The following is a 20,784-nucleotide window of genomic DNA, read 5'->3' on the forward strand; positions in this document are numbered from 1 at the left end:
ATCAGGAGTGTAATGATGTAATATATGCATAGCCTCAGGTCCGCTCAATTTCTCAAGATTTGTTATGAATTTTATATTGTAACAATAAATCATGTACTGTAATTTCATTTATGTATTGATCTTGTTCTTTTCTGACATGGCGGACCTCACTTAAAGTCCCAATTATCTCTCTTTCTATCAACCAATACAGGGATGGAGGTCCGCCGTGTGTATTAAGTGTCTGTGCCAGGTCACATCCAATTCACTGTTTTATATTGGTAGTGTTCATAGAGGTAAAATAGGCTGAGACAGTTGTTTGTCAGGCTTGGAAATGTATTTTAAATTACGTGTTTATTTTGCCGTCTAATGCTGTAATATTAATCTCTTTGATCTCTGTAGGGTGGCACAGTAATAGGAAGTGCACGATGCCAGGATTTCCGAAATCGAGAGGGTCGTCTTAAAGCAGCAAGTAACCTTGTGAAGAAAGGAATTACTAACCTGTGTGTCATTGGAGGAGATGGCAGTCTGACAGGAGCGGATACTTTCAGAGCAGAATGGAGTGGACTGCTAACTGACCTAGTGAAAGCAGGTAAAGCTGCAACACTATGTCCAATTTGTGCCACTAAGTCTACTGCTGAACTAATTCAAGGGTGCTTTCTTTACTGCTTTCTTTACTGCTTCTCTACTGCACTACAAATCTGGTTTCAGGGTTTTGTTCTGCAACCATTGCTTAAGTTAAGCTTAGTACACACTAGTAGTAGTTTTTTCGTTCAACCCATCAACCCGTTCAACTGACAGCTCAAGAGAACCCACCCCCCTCCTTCCCCGCCAGAGCACTCAGGTCAGCACTCTCAGCCATTGGCTAAGAGCCCTGATCAGGAGCCGATTGGCAGACCTTTTTCAGTCGTGCCTCATCGACATTCGACCTGTGTGTACTAGGCCTTCGTTTTATATAACCTTTACCCAAAGGAGGGTCTTGTTGTGCTGAGTCACTTGTCAGCTTCATATGTTTATATGGAAAATACAAAGAGTGCAAAGATAATTGTCTGAAATTTTAAAGAACTAGGCAGTACAACCATGTAACCCCATTAGTATCTGTATAAACAGAGGAATTGTATATGTAGTGTCAACCCTACACAGATATAATACCACTATACCACATACAATATAAGTATTGACACCTATGTAAGTGAAAGTACCCAGGACTGATACAGAAAATTCAATCTGATATTTATATACATTTGTAGCACAGCTGATTGCTGTATATAAGCTGCCATTGGAGTCAAATGAGCTAAGAAAGGCTCAAAATATTAGGTTTTGAATTATGAATAGGACGTCAGATTAATGGTGAAGAATAATACCTCTTATTAGGTTATCGTAAAAAATGTTCTCTTTTGATAATCTTCTATTGTCTTTTATGAGGCATACTGACCCATGAGATGTCTATGAGTTAACTAGAAAGCATTGCACACGTGTCAAGCAGTAGAGTTGTTTGTATTATCTACATATTAAAAGTATGTACTTTTTTATATATTTTTCTAGGGAGAATATCATCTGATGAGGCCAACAAATCTAGCTACCTAAATATCGTTGGTATGGTGGGTTCCATTGATAATGACTTCTGTGGCACAGATATGACTATTGGAACTGATTCCGCTCTTCACAGAATTATGGAGATTGTGGATGCAATTACTACAACAGCACAAAGGTAACTTGAGTCTTGCATGTATTTTTCACTGTCTAATATATTCTTCTGGTAATGTAGGTCCCTGTAAGTATCATTTTATTGGAAAGGTTTTAAGTAATGTGAGTACTGTGCATGCATTCAATTAAAAAAAAAATGTCTAGTGTATTATGCCATAGAAAACTCCAAAGTACATTTATTCTTGGTAAGAGTGACATAGTTTTTATTCTGGCGAATCCAAAATGTAAGCTATAACAAAATGACACTTTCAGAGGTTATTCTGTGTTCTGAATCTGCAAACTTTTTTTTCTTCTAACAACACAGTAGAGTACTCTCCGTGATACTTTTTTTATTTGTAATTAACAGTTCGTTCATGACAAGCTTTTTGAGGCCTACCACTTTCTTCTTGGTTCAAGCGCTACTGATACACAATGGTTTAGCAGAAAGTTAAGCAATCTCTGAACAAAAAGTGAGAAAGTTAGTCAGCTAAGAAGTAGAGAAGAGAGATATGGAATGGGAAGGTGGAAATATAATAATACAGTACACATAATGTAGGCACATGTGATAAACACATGTAAAGGCATTTTCCATGTTTCAGAAAAGGTTGAAAACCCCTTTTGCCCCAATCACTATTCCTATTTGTACTGATGACTCACTGCCTTGGCAGTGTGGAGTGCTTTGCACATGATAATTTCTGTTGGCTCTGAAAAAGCAGACATACCACAGGAAATCAAAGTAGTCAGTTAGGGATACTGGGCTTCTTTAAGGCTGAAGTAAATCCATTAACTTAAAGTGGAACTAAATGCTAAAAATACAACAGACAAGCCCTTTATTGCAGCAGAGACATGCGATGTCTCTGCTGCAATAAATACTATTACCTCCCTGTTTGCAGTCCTCTGCAGAATGTACATGAAGCAGCTCTGTTTACTTTTCCTGCATAGTCCCAGTGTGCAGGGATAATTGACTTCCCCCACATGCATGGGAGTGACTTCATCCGGCCAATAAAGATGGCTGAAGACTGGCACCCTGAAGAAGCCAGGGAGAAGATGTCGGCGAGGGACCTCACGGGCATTGGACCATTGGTGAGTATTGCTGTCTTTAGTTCCATTTTAACTCTTTCCCAATACAGTTACATTCAAGGTATGTCATTAGTGATTAACTGTCAATGTTTCTTGGACTCTCAATCGAACTGTCAAGCCATTAAATGGTTGGGGTCAGAACTGATCATGTGCAGAACCAAGGCAACTGCAGATCAAACAGAGGCTAAGATGGCAGCTTCCTTGGCTGTAACGGATAGGAGCGTTTACTTTCAGTTAACCACTTAACAACCGGCCCATAGCCGAATGACGGCTGCAGGGCGGTTGCTTAACTCTGGGAGGACGTCATATGACGTCCTCTCAGAATTCCCCTCTCGCGCGCCCCCTGGGGCGCGCACCCGAACACATCCGTGACCGCCGGGTCCTCAGGACCCGGCGCATCACGGATCCCGGTAAATGGCCGCTGATCGCGGCCATTTACCATGTGATCGAGCCGTCAAATGACGGCGCGATCACATGTAAACAGACCGGCGGCGTCTGATGACGCCGGTTCCTCTCCTCCCCTCCTGTGTACCGATCGGTACACTGTGGAGGAGAGGGAGATGGATGGATGGCTGCAGCGCTGTGGGCTGGTTGTGTAGTGCCCACAGCACTGCACAGAGACATCCAGCCATCCATCCATCCATGCTCAGCCATCCCCACTACTCTGCAATACTCTGCTATGCCCCACCTTACTCTGCAATACCCCAATATTACTCTGCAATACCCCCACATTACTCTGCAATACCCCCACATTGCTCTGCAATACCCCCACATTACTCTGCAATACCCCCACATTACTCTGCAATACCCCACAATACTCTGCAATACCCCACAGTACTCTGCAATACCCCGCAATACTCTGCAATACTCTGCAATACCCCGCAATACTCTGCAATACCCCGCAATACCCTGCCATACTCTGCAATACCCCACAATACTCTGCAATACCCCGCAGTACTCTGCAATACCCCGCAATACTCTGCAATACCCCGCAGTACTCTGCAATACCCCGCAGTACTCTGCAATACCCCGCAGTACTCTGCAATACCCCGCAGTACACTGCAATACCCCGCAATACTCGCAATACTCTGCAATACCCCGCAATACTCTGCAATACCCTGCAGTACTCTGCAATACCCCGTTGTACTCTGCAATACCCCCCATACTCTGCAATACCCCGCCATACTCTGCAATACCCCGCCATACTCTGCAATACCCCGCCATACCCAGCCATACCCTGCCATGCTGAGCCACGCTCGGCTGTACTCGGCCTCTGTATGTGGCCAGGCTGTGGAAGTCTCACACATGTGGTATCGCCGTACTCAGGAGGAGCAGGAGAATCTATTTTGGGGTGTCATTTTTGCTTTGTGTACATGCTATGTGTTAGAAATATTGTATAAATGGACAACTTTGTGTTAAAAAAAAAAAAAAATACGTTTTAACCACTTCCCGCCCGCCGACTGTCATACAACGTCCTTGACTTTGTGCGGGGATATCTGAATAAAGCCTGCAGCTACAGGCATCATTCAGATATCAGCTTTTTCAGCCGGCGATTCCCTACACCATAAGAACGATCATAGCGGCTGTTCCACTGCTTGATCGTTCTTACGGGAGGCGAGAGGGGATGTCCCCCCTCCCGCCGCACTCCGCTGCTTCTACCGACTCACCGCTACGATCGAAGCCAGGATCGTTTTTTTTTTTTTTTTTTTTTATTTCAGGCTTCCAAGCCTAGAGGTGAGATGTGGGGTCTTATTGACCCCATATCTCATTGTAAAGAGGACCTGTCATGCCATATTCCAATTACAAGGGATGTTTACATTCCTTGTAATAGGAATAAAAGTGGTCAAAATTTTTTTTTTTGTAAAAAAGCATCAAACAAAAATAAATAAAGTAAAATGAACAATAAAAAAAAAAAAAAAAAATTTTAAAGCACCCCTGTCCCTGTGTGCTTGCATGCAGAAGCGAACGCATATATAAGTCCCGCCCACATATGAAAACGGTGTTCAAACCACACATGTGAGGTATCACTGCGATCGGTAGAGCGAGCGCAAAAATTTTGGCCCTAGACCTCCTCTGTAACTCAAAACATGTAACCAGTAAAAAATTTTAAAGCGTCGCCTATGGGGATTTTTGAGTAGCAAAGTTTGGCGCCATTCCACAAGCGCGTGCAATTTTGAAAGGTGACATGTTGGGTATCTATTTACTCGGCGTAACTTCATCTTTCACATTATGCAAAAACATTGGGCTAAATTTACTGTTTTGGTTTTTGTAAAGCACAAAACAGTTTTTTTTTCCAAAAAAAGCGTTAAAAAAATTGCTGCGCAAATACCGTGTGAGATAAAAAGTTGCAACGACTGCCATTGTATTCTCTAGGGTCTTTGCTAAAAAAAACATATATAATGTTTTGGGGTTCTATGTAATTTTCTAGCTAATAAATGATGATTTTTACATGTAGGAGAGAAATGTCAGAATTGGCCTGGGCACTCCAGAATGCCTGAAGGTGCTCCCCTGCATGTTGGGCCTCTGTATGTGGCCACGCTGTGTAAAAGTCTCACACATGTGGTATCGTCGTACTCGGGAGTAATAGCAGAATGTGTTTTGGGGTGTAATTTGTGGTATGCATATGTGGAGTGTAAGAAATAACCTGCTAATATGACAATTTTGTGAAAAAAAAAAAAGTAAAAAAAAAAAAAACTTGATTTGCAAAGAATTGTGGGAAAAAATGACAACTTCAAAAAACTCACCATGCATCTTTCTAAATACCTTGGAATGTCTTCTTTCCAAAAAGGGGTCATTTGGGGGGTATTTGTACTTTTCTGGCATGTTAGGGTCTCAAGAAATTAGATAGGCCGTCAGTACTTCAGGTGTGATCAATTTTCAGATATTCGCACCATAGCTTGTGGACGCTATAACTTTTACAAAGACCAAATAATATCCACCGATTTGGGTTATTTTTACCAAAGATATGTAGCGGTATAAATTTTGGCCAAAATATATGAAGAAAAATTACTAATTTGCAAAATTTTATAACAGAAATGAAGAAAAATTTATTTTTTTACAGAATTTTCGGTCTTTTTTCTTTTATAGCGCAAAAAATAAAGAACCCAGTGGTGATTAAATACCACCAAAATAAAGCTCTATTTGTGTGAAAAAAAGGACAAAAATTTCATATGGGTACAGTGTTGCATGACTGAGTAATTGTCATTCAAAATGTGAGAGCACCAAAAGCTGAAAATTGGTCTGGTTAGGAAGGGGGTTTAAGTGCCCAGTGGTCAAGTGGTTAAATAAGGTAGTCTTGGAGACTTTAGAGGAAGTGAGGACATTTCTCATCTTAGGCAAATGTCACAAGAATATATCTTTGCTCTGCAAAATTTACCCTCACCTCTTGCTTTCGTGACAACTCTAAAATGTAGGATTTTGCTTTAATTTATGTCCCAGTAACAATGCTTACCAGGACCAATAGAGGTGTGAAGCAGGCACAACGGCAGCAACAGAAATTTGGCAGAGGGTATAACTCTTTCTCACTTTATCCAAAACTAAAAAAAAATTCTTTTGGATGTTTATGAATAAATCTTTTATGATCAATAATGTTTTTATTATGTAATGTGAGTATCTGATTTATAATGGGTCAAACCTATTGGGAACATTTTAATCAACATCATTAGTAGGCATGAGAGGATTCATCTATATATCTATATATATATATATATATATATATATATATATATATATATATATACACAAAGTGCCTTGAAAAAAGTATTCATACCCCATTGAAACTTTCCACATTTTGTCAAGTTACAACCAAAAACGTAAATGTATTTTATTGGGATTTTATGTGATAGACCAACACAAACTGGCACATAATTGTGAAGTGGAAGGAAGATGATAAATACATTTTTTTTACAAATAAATATGTGAAAATTGTAACTTGCATTTGTATTCAGCCCCTCTACTCTGATACCCCTAACGAAAATCTAGTGGAACCAATTGCCTTCAGAAGACACCTAATTAGTAAATAGAGTCCACCTGTGTGTAATTTAATCTCAGTATAAATATAGCTGTTCTGTGAAGCCCTCAGAGGTTTGTTAGAGAACCTTAGTGAACAAACAGCATCATGAAGGCCAGGGAACACACCAGACAGGTCAGGGATAAAGTTTAAAGCAGGGTTAGGTTATAAAAAAAATATCCCAAGCTTTGAACATCTCACAGAGTGCTGTTCAATCCATCATCCGAAAAAGGAAAGAGTATGGCACAACTGCAGACCTATCAAGACATGGCCGCCCACCTAAACTGACAGGCCAGGCAAGGAGAGCATTAATCAGAGAAGCAGCCAAGACGGTAAGACCCCATTCACACAGGGGCAACACGACTTGCAGGTCGCCTAAGCGAGGCGACCTGCAAACGAATGCCCGGGCGACTTGCAAAACGACTTCTGCATAGAAGTCTATGCAAGTCGCCCCAAGTCGCCCCCGAAGTCGTACAGGAACCTTTTTCTAAGTCGGAGCGACTTGCGTCGCTCCCCTTAGAACGGCTCCATAGTACAGAACGGGAGGCGACTTGTCAGGCGACTAGGTCGCCTGACAAGTCGTCCCTGTGTGAATGGGGTCTCACTCTGGAGGAGCTGCACAGATCCACAGCTCAGGTGGGAGGATCTGTCCACAGGACAACTATTAGTTGTGCACTCCACAAATCTGGCCTTTATGGAAGAGTGAGTAAATACTACGCTGCACTGTAAATATGATCTCTTTAGAAATATAAAAATATGTAAAAGGTAATAGGATCATATAAAAAACAGCAGCTAAAATCAGAACAAATTGTAAAATAAATTAATTGAAAAGTGCTGTGCTATGTAATATGCATTATACACCCAATAATTGGATACCAAATGTATATATAACTTAGAAACACACAAATATTGACCAATGGTGAAGTGCCAATAAATAATAAATAAAAAATACAAGGGAGTGGAAACTCAAATACACAGTATATAGTGCTCATGTGAAAAAAACATATAGATTCGTAAAATTCATAAAGTTCGTAGAAGTCCATAAAATATATGCGAGGGAAATGTTTTTTTTTTTATATATGTATATATAGCAGGTAATAAAGTGCTCATGTGCAAACAGAGTGTCCTGCTGTGTTTCTAATCATTACGCAGGGTAGTCCATGCAATCACAAAACAGTTTGGTAGGTGTTCAAATGTGCCAAGGTGTCCTTCCAGTGATCCCCTAGGTAGTGAATGCTCACCTTAGAGCGTGCGACTTAGCGATTAAGCCAAGTCTAAACACTCATTAGAACCTCCTCTGGGCTCAGAAGGAAAAAACTGCATCCAGGGTTCCTCGGTGAAATACCTCCGTTTTATGCAAAAATAAAAGCGCTTGATAGTCTAGTAGGTTTAAACAATTTAATGAACACAAGCAAACAAACCCTAATAAAGGGTACTCACATTTATAAAGTGCGTCTAGTGCACCACTCTATTGCCAGCAATAACCAAAAAGATTAGATACTGGAAAGGTATGGGGGTGATGTGCGTTTCCTCCTATGGCAGGTAGACTGCTCCTCATGCCGTCCTGTCCCCTTTATGGAAGAGTGGCAAGAAGAAAGCCAATGTTGAAAGAAAGCCATAAGAAGTCCGTTTTTACAGTTTGTGACAAGCCATGCGGGGGACACAGAAAACATGTGGAAGAAGGTCAGATGAGACCAAAATTGAACTTTTTGGCCTAAAAGCAAAATGCTATGTGTGGCGGAAAACTAACACTGCACATCACCCTGAACACACCATCCCCACCGTGAAACATGGTGGTGGCAGCATCATGTTGTGGGGCTGCTTTTCTTCAGCAGGGACAGGGAAGCTGGTCAGAGTTGATGGGAAGATGGATGGAGCCAAATATAGGGCAATCTTAGAAGAAAACCTGTTTGTCTGCAAAAGACTTGAGACTGGGGCGGAGGTTCACCTTCCAGCAGGACACAGCCAGAACTACAATGGAATGGTTTAGATCAAAGCATATTCATGTGTTAGAATGGCCCAGTCAAAGTCTAAACCTAAATCCAATTGGGAGTCTGTGGCAAGACTTGAAAATTGCTGTTCAGATGCTCTCCATCCAATCTGACAGAGCTTGAGCTATTTTGCAAAGAAGAATGGGCAAAATGTTACTCTCTAGATATGCAAAGCTGGTAGAGACATACCCAAAAAGACTTGCAGCTGTAATTGCAGTGAAAGGTGGTTCTACAAAGTATTGACTCAGGGGGGCTGAATACAAGTGCATGCCACACTTTTCACATATTTATTTCTAAAAAAAAATGTGGAAAACCATTAAATCATTTTCTTTCCACTTCACAATTATGTGCTGTTTTGTGTTGGTCTATCACATAAAATCCCAATAAAGTTAATTTCCCTTTTTGGGTGTAACATGACAAAATGTGGAAAATGTCAAGGGGTATGAATACTTTTTCAAGGCACTGTGTATATATACACATACACACTGTATATATATAAATATTATGTTGTTGTAAAGTCATATCACTCTGTATTGCTCTTTTATATTGGCACACTTGTGTTCACATGTAATGTACTGATTATTTGACATTTGTAAGCATATAAGCCTCAGTACAGGCAGTCCCCAAGTTACATACATCCTACTTACAAACAGTGGGAGACAACAGGAAAAAAAGTGTCTCCACTGAAGCTTTTTCACCAATCCTTGTTTCCACGACAAACCAAAATGTTCAAATCCAATTCTCACAGGGACAGAAAGTAAGGTGAAATCTTCTGAACAGGAGCAGAGACAGCAAAATAAACATTACATGGGGTGTTAACCCTTCCCTATGCTATCTGTCCAAAACTTAAAAATTATTTTTTGGCTGTAGTTACACACAACAAATGTATGTTTCAACTTACATACAAATTCAACTTAAAGTAGAACTATAGGCAAAACTTTTTTTTTCATTTTGGATAGAGAGCAAGGAAGGGTCTGATTTTATTTTTCACCATCTGTGTCCTATTGGGAAGACTTACCTTCCCTTCTTGTCCTATAGCCAAACAGGACATGAGAGGAACTCCCTGCAAATTAAGGGAATTCCTTGGGGACCCCCAGGTCACCTGAACAAGTGTCCCTATTGGAAGATTTCCCCTCTAATACCTTTCTGGGGACAACCCAAAATGTGGGATTTTCTTTTACTTTCAATGATAATGGTCAACAGGACAAATAGAGAAGGTGAATCTCCTTAACTAGGGCCACAGACAACAATAAAAACTGAGAACATTTGCAATGATCCTGCTTCTTTTACTTGTATGGCGTTAAGAGGTCATGCTGTCTCTGACTTTTTCCAAACATTCACTGGATGTGATTCAATCCCTGTTATTTAAATTTAATGAATTGGAAGATTTGTCTGCAGTGAATATTTGGTCGATGTCAGGATTCATTTCTGTATAATTATGTCCAAACCTGTCACTTGTGCCATATTTTATTAGGGAAGGGAAAAATGGGGCAAGTCACATAGTTTGCTGACAATGAACAGAAGATACACTCTAAATTTAGATTTTTTTTTATGTAAATGTAGAGGTGGAAGAAAAATTACAAAACAAATTTACTGAATGTACGAGCGAAAATGTGTTCATAGGTAGAGTTTCACTTCAAAGTGTAACAGAACCTTTAGCTGTAAGTACATCCCTTTTTTTTTTTTTCTAGAGTACGTTGAGAACAGGCAAACCTGGTATTCTCTGTTATACAGATATGGTCTTCAGCTAAGTGGACAGCACTTTGGCGCACCATCTTCTGTTATAGGCCTGCCGCTATGATGGGCAATCTACCTGACCAACACTGACACACTTGGGTTAAAGTGCCAGCTTCCTAGTTGAAGCCAGTAATTGCATAGTACTGTAATAGCTTTCAGGCAACCAAGACTCTCTAGAAAAAAGCTGAAACTATTTGTAGGGGCCTGCTATTATATGCAAGTAGTGTTTCACTTAATTTCACTGCAGATTTTATTTGCGTAAAGTTAATATGTACATTTTCTTCTTGCGCAATAATTTTTATTAAGAAAAGTTTTACAAACATACAAAAAGCAAGGGAACTCTTACTTACGCATGACATATGATGTTGATGCAAGACGCATATATTGTAATTATACTTTGCATAGGGTAATAAATTGTTTATACAAGAGTGATATTGGAGATTGATCAATGAGTATAGTGAGAATGGTGTATGGTTCAGTGGGGGGGTCACATAGACTGCATACGTAGTTGGATATACCCAATGAGTAGAGTAGGAGAGAAATAGGAAAGAAAAAGTAGGGTTGTAGGAGAAGGGTTAAAGAAGGAAGGGGGGGGGGGGCAACCAGGGGGAGGGATACCAAGCTGAGGGGTATGTGTGTTGTAGAGAATATGGCCATCACTCCTGTACCCAGTGGTCAAAGTTATGCAGAAGAAAATTTGAGACCAACGGCTCTCAGACTTTACGAGAAATTTACATATATTGCCCTGAATGTGTAGATTTTCAATGAAGGATGAGTGTTCAGTTTCCATAAGGATATCAGTGAGATCGTACGATTTCTACAAATGTAACCATAGAGGACAATAATCAGAAATTGCATTGTGCTTCTCTGTGGTCATTCTGCCTCTTTCCTGGTTTTTGCAGACATGATTAGAAATGAGTGAAATTTGAGAAGAGCCATTCCACATGTAGTTATGTAATGTACCCTGTAGAGCTGCACGATCGTAAAATAATCAAGATCACTATTCTACCCCCCTCCCGATCTTAACACAGCATTTTCCCGATTCAGTGTAGAGAGTTCTCTGCTCACTGCTGACAGCTGTCGTAAAAAAAAAAAAAATACCCAGGCAGCCTGCCAAGTTTGAAGAAAAAGATTGTTCGCACACCATGGAAGGAAGAGCTTCTGTAGAATAGTCACTTTATTGTCAAGGTGCCAAAGGACGTAGACAGGACATTACAGGAACATTGGTAGACCAGGTTCACACGGATAACTCGTGCTTGTTCACAACATCGAGATAAAGAGAAATGTTGTAACACTTAATTCTTTTGGATCAAAGTAATGAACTTCAGTCTGTAAATGAGGTCAGTTTAAGCACTTAAAGACTAAGCCTTTTTCTGACACTTTTTGCTTACAAGTTAAAATCAGTATGTTTTGCTAGAAAATTACTTAGAACCCCCAAACAATATATATATATTTTTAGCAGAGACCCTAGAGCAGGGGTGCTCAAGGGCCACTTTAGCGACTTGGCAGCTGGTATGCAGAGTAGACAGGGACACAGCCCGCTCTACTTTATGGGCCCTCCGATCCACCCAGACAAAAGGGGATGGATTCCCTTCTGGTTTTTTTTAGCAGATCGGATTGGAGATAGGCGGGTGTAAAAGGATGCAGCCTGCAGGTATAGCTGGCTGCCGCTGTCTCCCAGGTGGGTATGCCTGGTGGCTGCTGCTGGCTGTCCTTCAGGGCAGGTATGGCTGGTGGGTCCTGCTGGCTGGTACTGGTGGGTACTGCTGGCAAGTACTGCTGGCTGGTACTGGGAAGTACTGCTGGTGGGTACTGCTGGCTGGTACTGCTGGCGAGTACTGGTGGGTACTGCTGGCTGGTACTGGTGGGTGCCGCTGGCTGGTACTGTTGGGTACTGCTGGTCATTACTTCTGGGTACTGGTGGGTACTTTTTGGTACTGCTGGTTGGTGCTTTTGGGTACTGCTAGCTGGTACCTCTGGTGGGAACTGGTGCTGCTGGGTACTGCTGGCTGGTACTTTTGGGTACTGGTGGGTACTGCTGGCTGGTACTTTTGGGTACTGGTGGGTACTGCTGGCTGGTACTTCTGGATACTGCTGGGTACTGGTGGGTGGCGCTTCTGGGTACTCCTGGCAAGTATGTCTGGGTACTGGTGGGTGCTGCTGGCTGGTACTTCTGGGTACTTTTTGGTACTGCTAGGTGGTGCTTTTGGATACTGGTGGGCACTGCTGGCTGGTACTTGTGGGTACTGTTGGCTGGAACTTCTGGGTACTACTGGTGGCTGGTACTTCGTGGTACTGCTGGGTGGTACTTATGGGTACTGATGGGTACTTCTGGGTACTGCTGGCTGGTATTTCTGGGTACTGGTGGGTACTCCTGGCTGGTTCTTGATCCCCCATACCTGCCATCAGTGTGACAGGAGCAGCGCTGGAGGAAGCATGGGGCTGCAGTAGAGAGCAGAGCTGATGCTTCCTGTATCGTGCCGGGAACTGTCACACTTGGTATCACTCTGCCTGAGACAGAAGCCAGCACTATACAGGAAGCATCGGCTCTGCTTCCTCTATCGCCGTCTCGGATCTTCTCCGTTGATGCTTGGGGATGGCGGGTTGGGAACCCGCAATCTGAGCTTTCCCACCTGCCATCCCAGAGCAGGAGGCGCAGGTCACATCAGAGGAAGGTTGGGCAGCCATGCCCTAGAGAACAAAATGGTGGTTGTTGCAATATTTTATGTCACACTGTATTTGCGCAGCGATCTTTCAAACCCAATTTTTTGGGAGAAAATACACTTTTAATGAATTAATAAAACACTAAACAGTAAAGTTAGCCCAATTTTTTTGTATCATGTGAAAGATGATGTTACGCCATGAGAATCGTGAGAGAATCGTGAGCTTTATTCTTAGCAAAAAAAATTGTGATTCTTATTTTGGCCAGAATCGTGCAGCTCCAATACCCTGTAATCTAGGTTGCAGGTTTGGAGAAAGGGAGTCAAGTGATAGGCTGATGGTCATCAAAATGTATTACCTGTAAATTGTACTGATTTGGGTGCTTTTTGAGTTCACTTAATCCAGTGACCTCTAGTCATTTCAGCCACCCTTCACTTGTCATGACAAATTGCCCTACCGATTTGGATACAACACCTTTTATGTAACAATGCCTAATAAAACTGTTTGCATTTGAATCACAAAGAGAAATAATTCACATAAAATGTTCCTTTTCAGTCACCAAAGGACCTTTGTTCTTGAAGTGATGGGTCGCCACTGTGGGTAAGTTCTTCTACTCAAAAGTACTATAAATGGCTATATAGTTTGAATAAAGGAAGTTGAATGTGAATTATATTGGTATGTGTATACTGTATATAGACTACACACACTATATACTGTATATTTACATAGACCTATATTCTTACGGTGTACCACTTTCTTCAAATTATAGATACTTGGCTCTAGTAACAGCTCTGGCTTGTGGAGCAGATTGGGTTTTTATTCCAGAGTCTCCACCAGAAGAAAACTGGGAAGAACATCTCTGCAGAAGACTAAGTGAGGTATTTTTCTTTTTCTATACTCTGATTATACTAGTTATCCTGCTGTTTTACTCTAATGCTCCGTACACACGGTCTGAAATTCCACCAGCAAAAGTCGGATGTGAGCTTTTGGTTAGAAATTCCGACCGTGTGTATGCTCCATCAGACATTTGCTGGCAGAATTCCAGCCAGCAAAAGATTGAGAGCAGGTTTTCTATTTTTCGGTCGGAAAAAGTTCCTGTCCGAAAATGCGTTCATCTGTATGCAATTCTTGCGTGCAAAACATCACGCATGCTCGGAAACAATTCGACGCATGCTCGGAAGCATTGAACTTCATTTTCTGACCTTGTCGTAGTGTTGTACTTCAATGCGTTCTTGACGGTCGAAAGTTCAGAGAACTTTTGTGTGACCGTGTGTATGCAAGGCAAGCTTGAGTGGAATTCTGTTGGAAAAACCATCCAAGTTTTTTCTGACGGTATTTCTGATAGTGTGTATGGGGCATAAGGCTCCTCTTCAATGTGGCATATGCGCTTACCTTTCTTCTCAGGCTTTTGCATAGAATAAATCACAAGCTGTGTGCAGGCTAATGCAGCTGATTGTCCAAAGTATGGGATCAGGGATGGGGTGGAGAAATCTGTAAGGGTTTGTTTATAAGAATATTTAAATTAAGATACAATCAGATCAAATATTTATGTAAAGTAAATTTTGTGTTCTCAGAAAAAACGTTTTTTTGTAGTATTAAACAAAGATTTGAACTTCTTTCTGCTATCTGTTTGCCTCCTGGCAAGACTTTGCTCCAATTCATGTTTCAGTAATACCCTGTTACAGTGAGGGGAAAAAAGTATTTGTTCCCCTACTGACTTTGTACGTTTGCCCACTGACAAAGAAATGATCAGTCTATAATTTTAATGGTAGGTTTATTTTAACAGTGAGAGACAGTATAACAAAAAAATCCAGAAAAACGCATTTCAAAAAAGCTATAAATTGATTTGCATTTTAATGAGTGAAATAAGTATTTGACCCCTTCACAAAACATGACTTAGTACTTGGTGGTAAAACTCTTGTTGGCAATCACAGAGGTCAAACATTTCTTGTAGTGGCCACCAGGTTTGCACACATCTCAGGAGGGAGTTCTCCCAGCGTCTTTCAGGACAGTCACCATGAGAGACACTGGCTCTTCCCTTCCACAGGAAACACTGCATCGGCCATCTTTAAAATTCCAGCTTCCCCTGCTGGCCCTTCAGTTACCAGTGTTTCTTCCGGCGGGAGACACTGCAGGGAACCAAGGCCAGATAGCCAGGGAGGCTGAGGCAGATTGGATCCTGTAAAGGAGGCTGGGGACTCCTGGGATACACGGCAGGTGTATACCTGACTGCAGTTTTTTGTACGCCACCCCATCTTCTCCCAAGTGCAGGCAGACAATCCGGGGGCCCGCTTTCAGATCCACAGTGGTGGTGCAGGGGAAAGTGACCCCTCTCCCCTCGCACACGGTGTGGCTGCGATTGAGCTCGAGCGGGCCAAGTGGCAAGTGACGTCATTTCTGGTGGGGGCGGACATTTCCCCTCAATCCGCGGCTTCCGGTTCCGGCTGCGGAGGCTGAAAACGGGCCAAGCAGAGGCTGGAGGGAGCCACCACGCTGTACATACAGCATACCCCTACCTGGGTAGGGTTTCACCCTTACCTTTACTTCTCACCACCAGATAGCTCCTAGGGTGGGGTACTCCCTCTGAGTGTTTAGAGGAGTGGGAGGCTTAGGCCCTTGGAGGAGAGCCTGGAGTGTCCCTAGGTGTGTTTCCTAGGCTGGCAGAGGGGGATCAGGGTCACAACAGCTGCTAACACAGCTCCAATGTTCTTATGTATTTCAGGCTAAACCCACAGAGAAGTCGAAGTACTACCATAGCTCTAAGCAGAAATGCCCCTTCTGCAGGACCACGTTAGGCCACAGTTGGTCCAAAGTGTTATGCAAAGAATGCATAGATGCGCTTGTTAGGGAACAGGCTTCAGAGCAGGAGAGCGATTTAGCAGCCTCAGTGAAGGAGCTTTCCCACGCATTCCAGACATTTAGGATGCTTTTTGAAGGATTCCAGCCTTCGACGGCCCCTTTACCTGTCCCAGCTCCTCCGTCAGCACAGCAGGGTTCAGCACCAACGCTGCCGGTCATCCCTGCCAGAGATGAAGGGACCCCTGGAGTCTTCAGAGAGGAGACGGGGAGCAACCAGACAGTGTAGCCTCTGGCTCCCAAGCAGAGTCAGAGGGGGAAGGGCTGGATGGGGGGGTCCAGTAGGCCCTCAAGCTATAAGCTCTCCCTAGAGGAGGTGGAAGACCTCCTTAGGGGCGATCCACACCACTCTAGGGATTCAGGCAGACAAAAAGCTTTTGACGCTCCACGACCAGACATATCGGGGCATGGGCAAACAACAGAGAAGGGTTTTTCCTGTCCATGATGTTCTGGTGGACGCGGTCAAAAAAGAGTGGCTGGATCTGGAAAAGAAACCATTCTTTTCTAGGGCACTGAAGAGCAGGTTTCCATTCTCTGAAGATCCTGTGTCCATGTGGAACAAGAACCCAAAATTGGACACAGCCTTTTCCCAGGTGTCCAGGCACACTGATCTTGCCTTGGGACATGGGGGCCCTATCAGATGCGATGGATAAGAGGATGAACTTGTTAAAAAAAATCTTGGTAGTCATCTGTAGGGTATTTGAAGCCAGTTATGGCTATCACGGTGGCCCGTAACCTAGAATACTGGCTTACCTAGATACAGGCGCACATAGAGGCAGGAACCTCTAAGGAGACAGTACTATCTTCTTTTCCCATGCTGCTTAGAGGGTTGGCCTATGTAGCCAACTCATCGGCAGAGTCCGTCCGTATGTCTGCCAGATCCTCAGCCCTGGCCAATTCAGCCAGAAGGGCCTTGTGGCTTAAGACTTGGCAGGGGGATATCGCCTCCACAGTCAAGCTGTGTGGCATCCCACTGACAGGGGATTTACTCTTTGGACCTGGTCTGGAAGCCGTTCTAGATCGCCCAGCAGATAAAAATAAACCCTCTCCAATTAAACGTAAGCTTCCAGTCCAATCGAAAAAAGGGTTTTGTCCACAAAGTCGCATGGGGGTTTCGAAACCCCAGGGTCAGAAGAAACCCTTGGCGCAAAGGGAAAGGGGGAGCAATTTTTGGCCCTCTAGACCAGCCCCGCAAAGCTCAATGACCATTTGGCCATGGTGGGGGAAGTTTGGGGCCTTCCTCCCACAGTGGAAAGCGGTCTCCTCCAGTCAATTTATTCTGGGGATTGTCAGGAGGGGATACCGTCTAGGGTTCCTAAGATCTTCCCCACACAGACTCCTGGTCATGGAGCTTCCCAGATGTGTAGAGAAGATCGAAGCCCTGCTGGAATCACTAGCGGAGTTGGAAAACCAGAATGTAGTGCGACGGGTACCAGTAAACGAGATGGGAGAAGGTTTTTATCACCACGTCTTCGTTGTACAGAAACACTCAGGGAAGTACACACTTATTTTAAACCTAAAGCCCCTGAACCAGTCTGTGGTCTGCCATGGATTCAATATTTTCGGTCAGAGCATTGCTACCGCCAAACTGCTACATGGCATCTATAAACCTCAGGGATGCCTATCTGCGTATCCCGATTGCAGAGGGGTTTCAGAGGTTTCTTCAACTGGCAGTAAAGGTCGGAGAATAAATAATCCATTTGCAATTCCAGGCTCTTCCATTTATCCTATCCTTGCCCCGCATTTTCACTAAGGTCATGGCAGAGGCCCTGGCCTTTCTACTTCTCAGAGGCGTCTCGATAATTGCCCACCTAGATGACTTACTTCTCTTTGCGGCTTCTGCAGTTGATCTGGAGTTGACAGAGGACTTTCTGAGGGGCCTGGGATGGCTGTTAAACCTCAAAAACTCCAACTTGGTGCCCTTGCAGCGCATTACTTACCTGGGGTAAGTAATTTCTGCCACAAGAAAAGGTGCAGAAGATAGACAGCACAATGAGACTGCTGCAGGGCAACCAGCCAGTTACAATAAGGAAGGTAATGTCGTCACTGGGGCTGTTAACTTCAGCTATCCCAGCAGTACAGTGGGCAGGGTGACGGTGAACCTGTCACAGGGCCTGCTGTGGGTCATTCCGGTAACCAAAATCGTGACCACGGACGCAAGTGGCAGGGGATGGGGTGCACACCTGGGGGCCCAGCTTACACAAGTCACCTGGAAAGTGGAGGAATTCCAAAGGTCATCGAACTGGAAGGAATTGAGGGTGGTGTCCTTAGCACTCAAGGCCTTCCAGGGGGAACTGCGGGGCCACCACCTATAACTACGCCCGGGCAACTCCTCGGTAGTGGCGTATATAAACGGACAAGGGGGAATGATGAAAGGAGCCCCTTTATCCCTGGCATCATAAATTCTGGGCTGGGCCGAATACAATGTGTTGTTCCTCTCGGCGGTGCATTTAAAGGCGGAGAAAAACAGTCGCAAATTTTCTCAGCAAACCACTGAGGGAGAGCGATTGGGTCCTAAACCTAGAGGTCTTCAAGTTGATAACCAGAGAATGGGGGGCTCTGAGTGTGGATCATTTTGCATAAAAAGAGAACACAAAAACTCTGCTTTTTTTTCTCGCTGAACAGGTCGGAAGGTGCTCTTGGGGTGGATGCCCTAATGCAAAACTGGCATTTCTCCAGGTGCTATGCCTTCCCCCCGCCAGCCCTGCTGCCAGCGTTTCTAAGAAAGTTTCACACAGAAAACAATACACCTCTGATCCTTGTGGCACCACACTGGCCCAGAAGACCCTGGTTTTTGGTTCTGAAACCACTAACGACAGAACCCCCTTGATGCTGCCAGTCCGGGAGGATCTTCTCTCACAGGGACCGGTATTTTGTCCTCAAGGGGGACAGTGGAACCTTGCAGCCTGATAACTGAGGAGGAGCTGCTAAAATCGAAAGGCTTCTCAGACAGGTTAGTGTCCACTCTGCTTGACAGCAAGAAAAAGGAGACACGCCGGATATACTGGAAAACCTGGAAGCGATTCATTGACTGAAGTACAAAGTCCCATTGTGGTGCTGGAATTCCTGCAGTGCGGGGTGGACAAGGGTCTAGCCCTAAGCATTTTAAAGAGCCAGGTGTCAGCCCTCAGTGCCTTTTTAGAAAAACCGCTGGCCACCAACCCATGGGTGGTGAGATTCTTCAAAGCACTGGGTAGGCAGAGACCGGATCAGGGGCCACCCTTCTCTAAGTGGGATCTGTCTCTAGTTTTGCAGGCCCTGGTGGAGGGTCCCTTCAAACCTCTGGAAGAGTGCTCCTTAAAGTTGCTAACTCTGAAAAAGGTTTTTTTGGTGGCTATAACCACCACTAGGAGGTTCAGTGAGCTAGAAGTGTTATCAGTTAGACCCCCTTTTTTTGTTTTTCCGGATAGAATAGTCTTCAAGACAGATCCAGTCTTTTTACCAAAAGTGGCTTTAAAGTTTCACAGAAGCCAAGAAATTATTTTGCCCACGTTTTGTGCCAATCCCTCAGAAGAGAGGGAATTTAAGTTTCACACGTTGGATGTAAGGAGATGTGTGAAGTAAACAAAACAAGTCAGGAAGACAGATTCCTTGTCTATTTTTTTTTTTAGGGGCAAGAAAAGGGTATAAGGCCTCTAGATGCACGATAGCTAGGTGGCTTAGCTTAGCCATTGGCCAAGCATACACTTTGGTGGGCAAGGAGGTGCCTGTAGGGATCAAGGCACACTCCACTAGAGCTATGGCAAAAGGACTGGAGCTACGCCTGAGCAGATCTGCAGAATGGCAATGTGGTCCAGTTTTACCACCTTCGTAAAGCATTACAGGGTGGACCTGTTGGCGAAAGAGCAGAGCTTTGGTCAAAAGGTCTTGCAGGCCGTAGTCCCGACCTAATGGTACGTGCTCGCTTATCCTCTCATGGTTATTGTCCTGAAAGACGCTAGGGGAAAATCAAAGTTACGCTTACCGGTAACGTCTTTTCCTGGAGTCTTTGAGAACAGCACTGGTTACCCACCCAGATATATGGGGTTCTTTGGGGGCCTCGACACAGGAACTGCAGAACTGTTTACTATATGTTATTGATGTGTTCTTGTGTCTCCCTAGCTAGTTGGAGTTGCTCTTAAACTGAAGGGCCAGCAGGGGAAGCTGGAATTTTAAAGATGGCTGACACAGTGTTTACTGTGGAAGGGAGGAGCCAGTGTCTCTCGTGGTGGCTGTCCTGAAAGACTCCAGGAAAAGACGTTACTGGTAAGCGTTACTTTGTTTTTTGTCCCACTAATTGCAGATCTTCTCCAAGTCATTAAGGTTTCGAGGCTGACGTTTGGTAGCGCGAACCTTCAGCTCCCTCCACATATTTTTTATGGGATTAAGGTCTGGAGACCGGCTAGGCCACTCCAGGACCTTAATGTGTTTCTTCTTGAGCCAATCCCTTGTTGCCTTGGGTCATTTTTAATGCTGGAATACCCATCCACAACCTATTTTTAATGCCCTGGCTGAGGGAAGGAGGTTCTTGCTCAAGGTTTGATGGTACTTGGCCCCGTCCATCGTCCCTTTGATGTGGTGAAGTTGTCCTGTACACTTAGCAGAAAAACTCTCCCAAAGCATAATGTTTCCACCTCCACTTTTGACGGTGGTGATGGTGTTCTTGGTGTCATAGGCAGCATTCCTCCTCCTCCAAACACGGAGAGTTGAGTTGATGCCAGAGAGCATGATTTTGGTCTCATCTGACCACAACACTTTCACCCAGTTCTTCTTTGAATCATTCAGATGTTCATTAGCAAACTTCAGATG

General features: G+C 43.7%; 1 protein-coding gene across 3 annotated transcripts in view; it reads left to right on the forward strand.

Annotated features, from left to right (window-relative positions):
• LOC141127342 (ATP-dependent 6-phosphofructokinase, muscle type) overlaps positions 1-20,784 on the forward strand; it is a 225,782-nt gene that overhangs the window by 134,286 nt on the left and 70,712 nt on the right. For all 3 annotated transcript variants that reach the window (XM_073613677.1, XM_073613676.1, XM_073613678.1), the window contains 4 exons: positions 379-568; positions 1,522-1,687; positions 13,696-13,740; positions 13,910-14,018. In XM_073613677.1, the coding sequence (XP_073469778.1) occupies positions 379-568; positions 1,522-1,687; positions 13,696-13,740; positions 13,910-14,018 (510 nt within the window). The remainder of the gene's footprint in view (positions 1-378; positions 569-1,521; positions 1,688-13,695; positions 13,741-13,909; positions 14,019-20,784) is intronic.

This window comes from Aquarana catesbeiana, linkage group LG02 (assembly GCF_042186555.1).
Source record: "Aquarana catesbeiana isolate 2022-GZ linkage group LG02, ASM4218655v1, whole genome shotgun sequence".
NCBI classification, from domain to species: domain Eukaryota; kingdom Metazoa; phylum Chordata; class Amphibia; order Anura; family Ranidae; genus Aquarana; species Aquarana catesbeiana.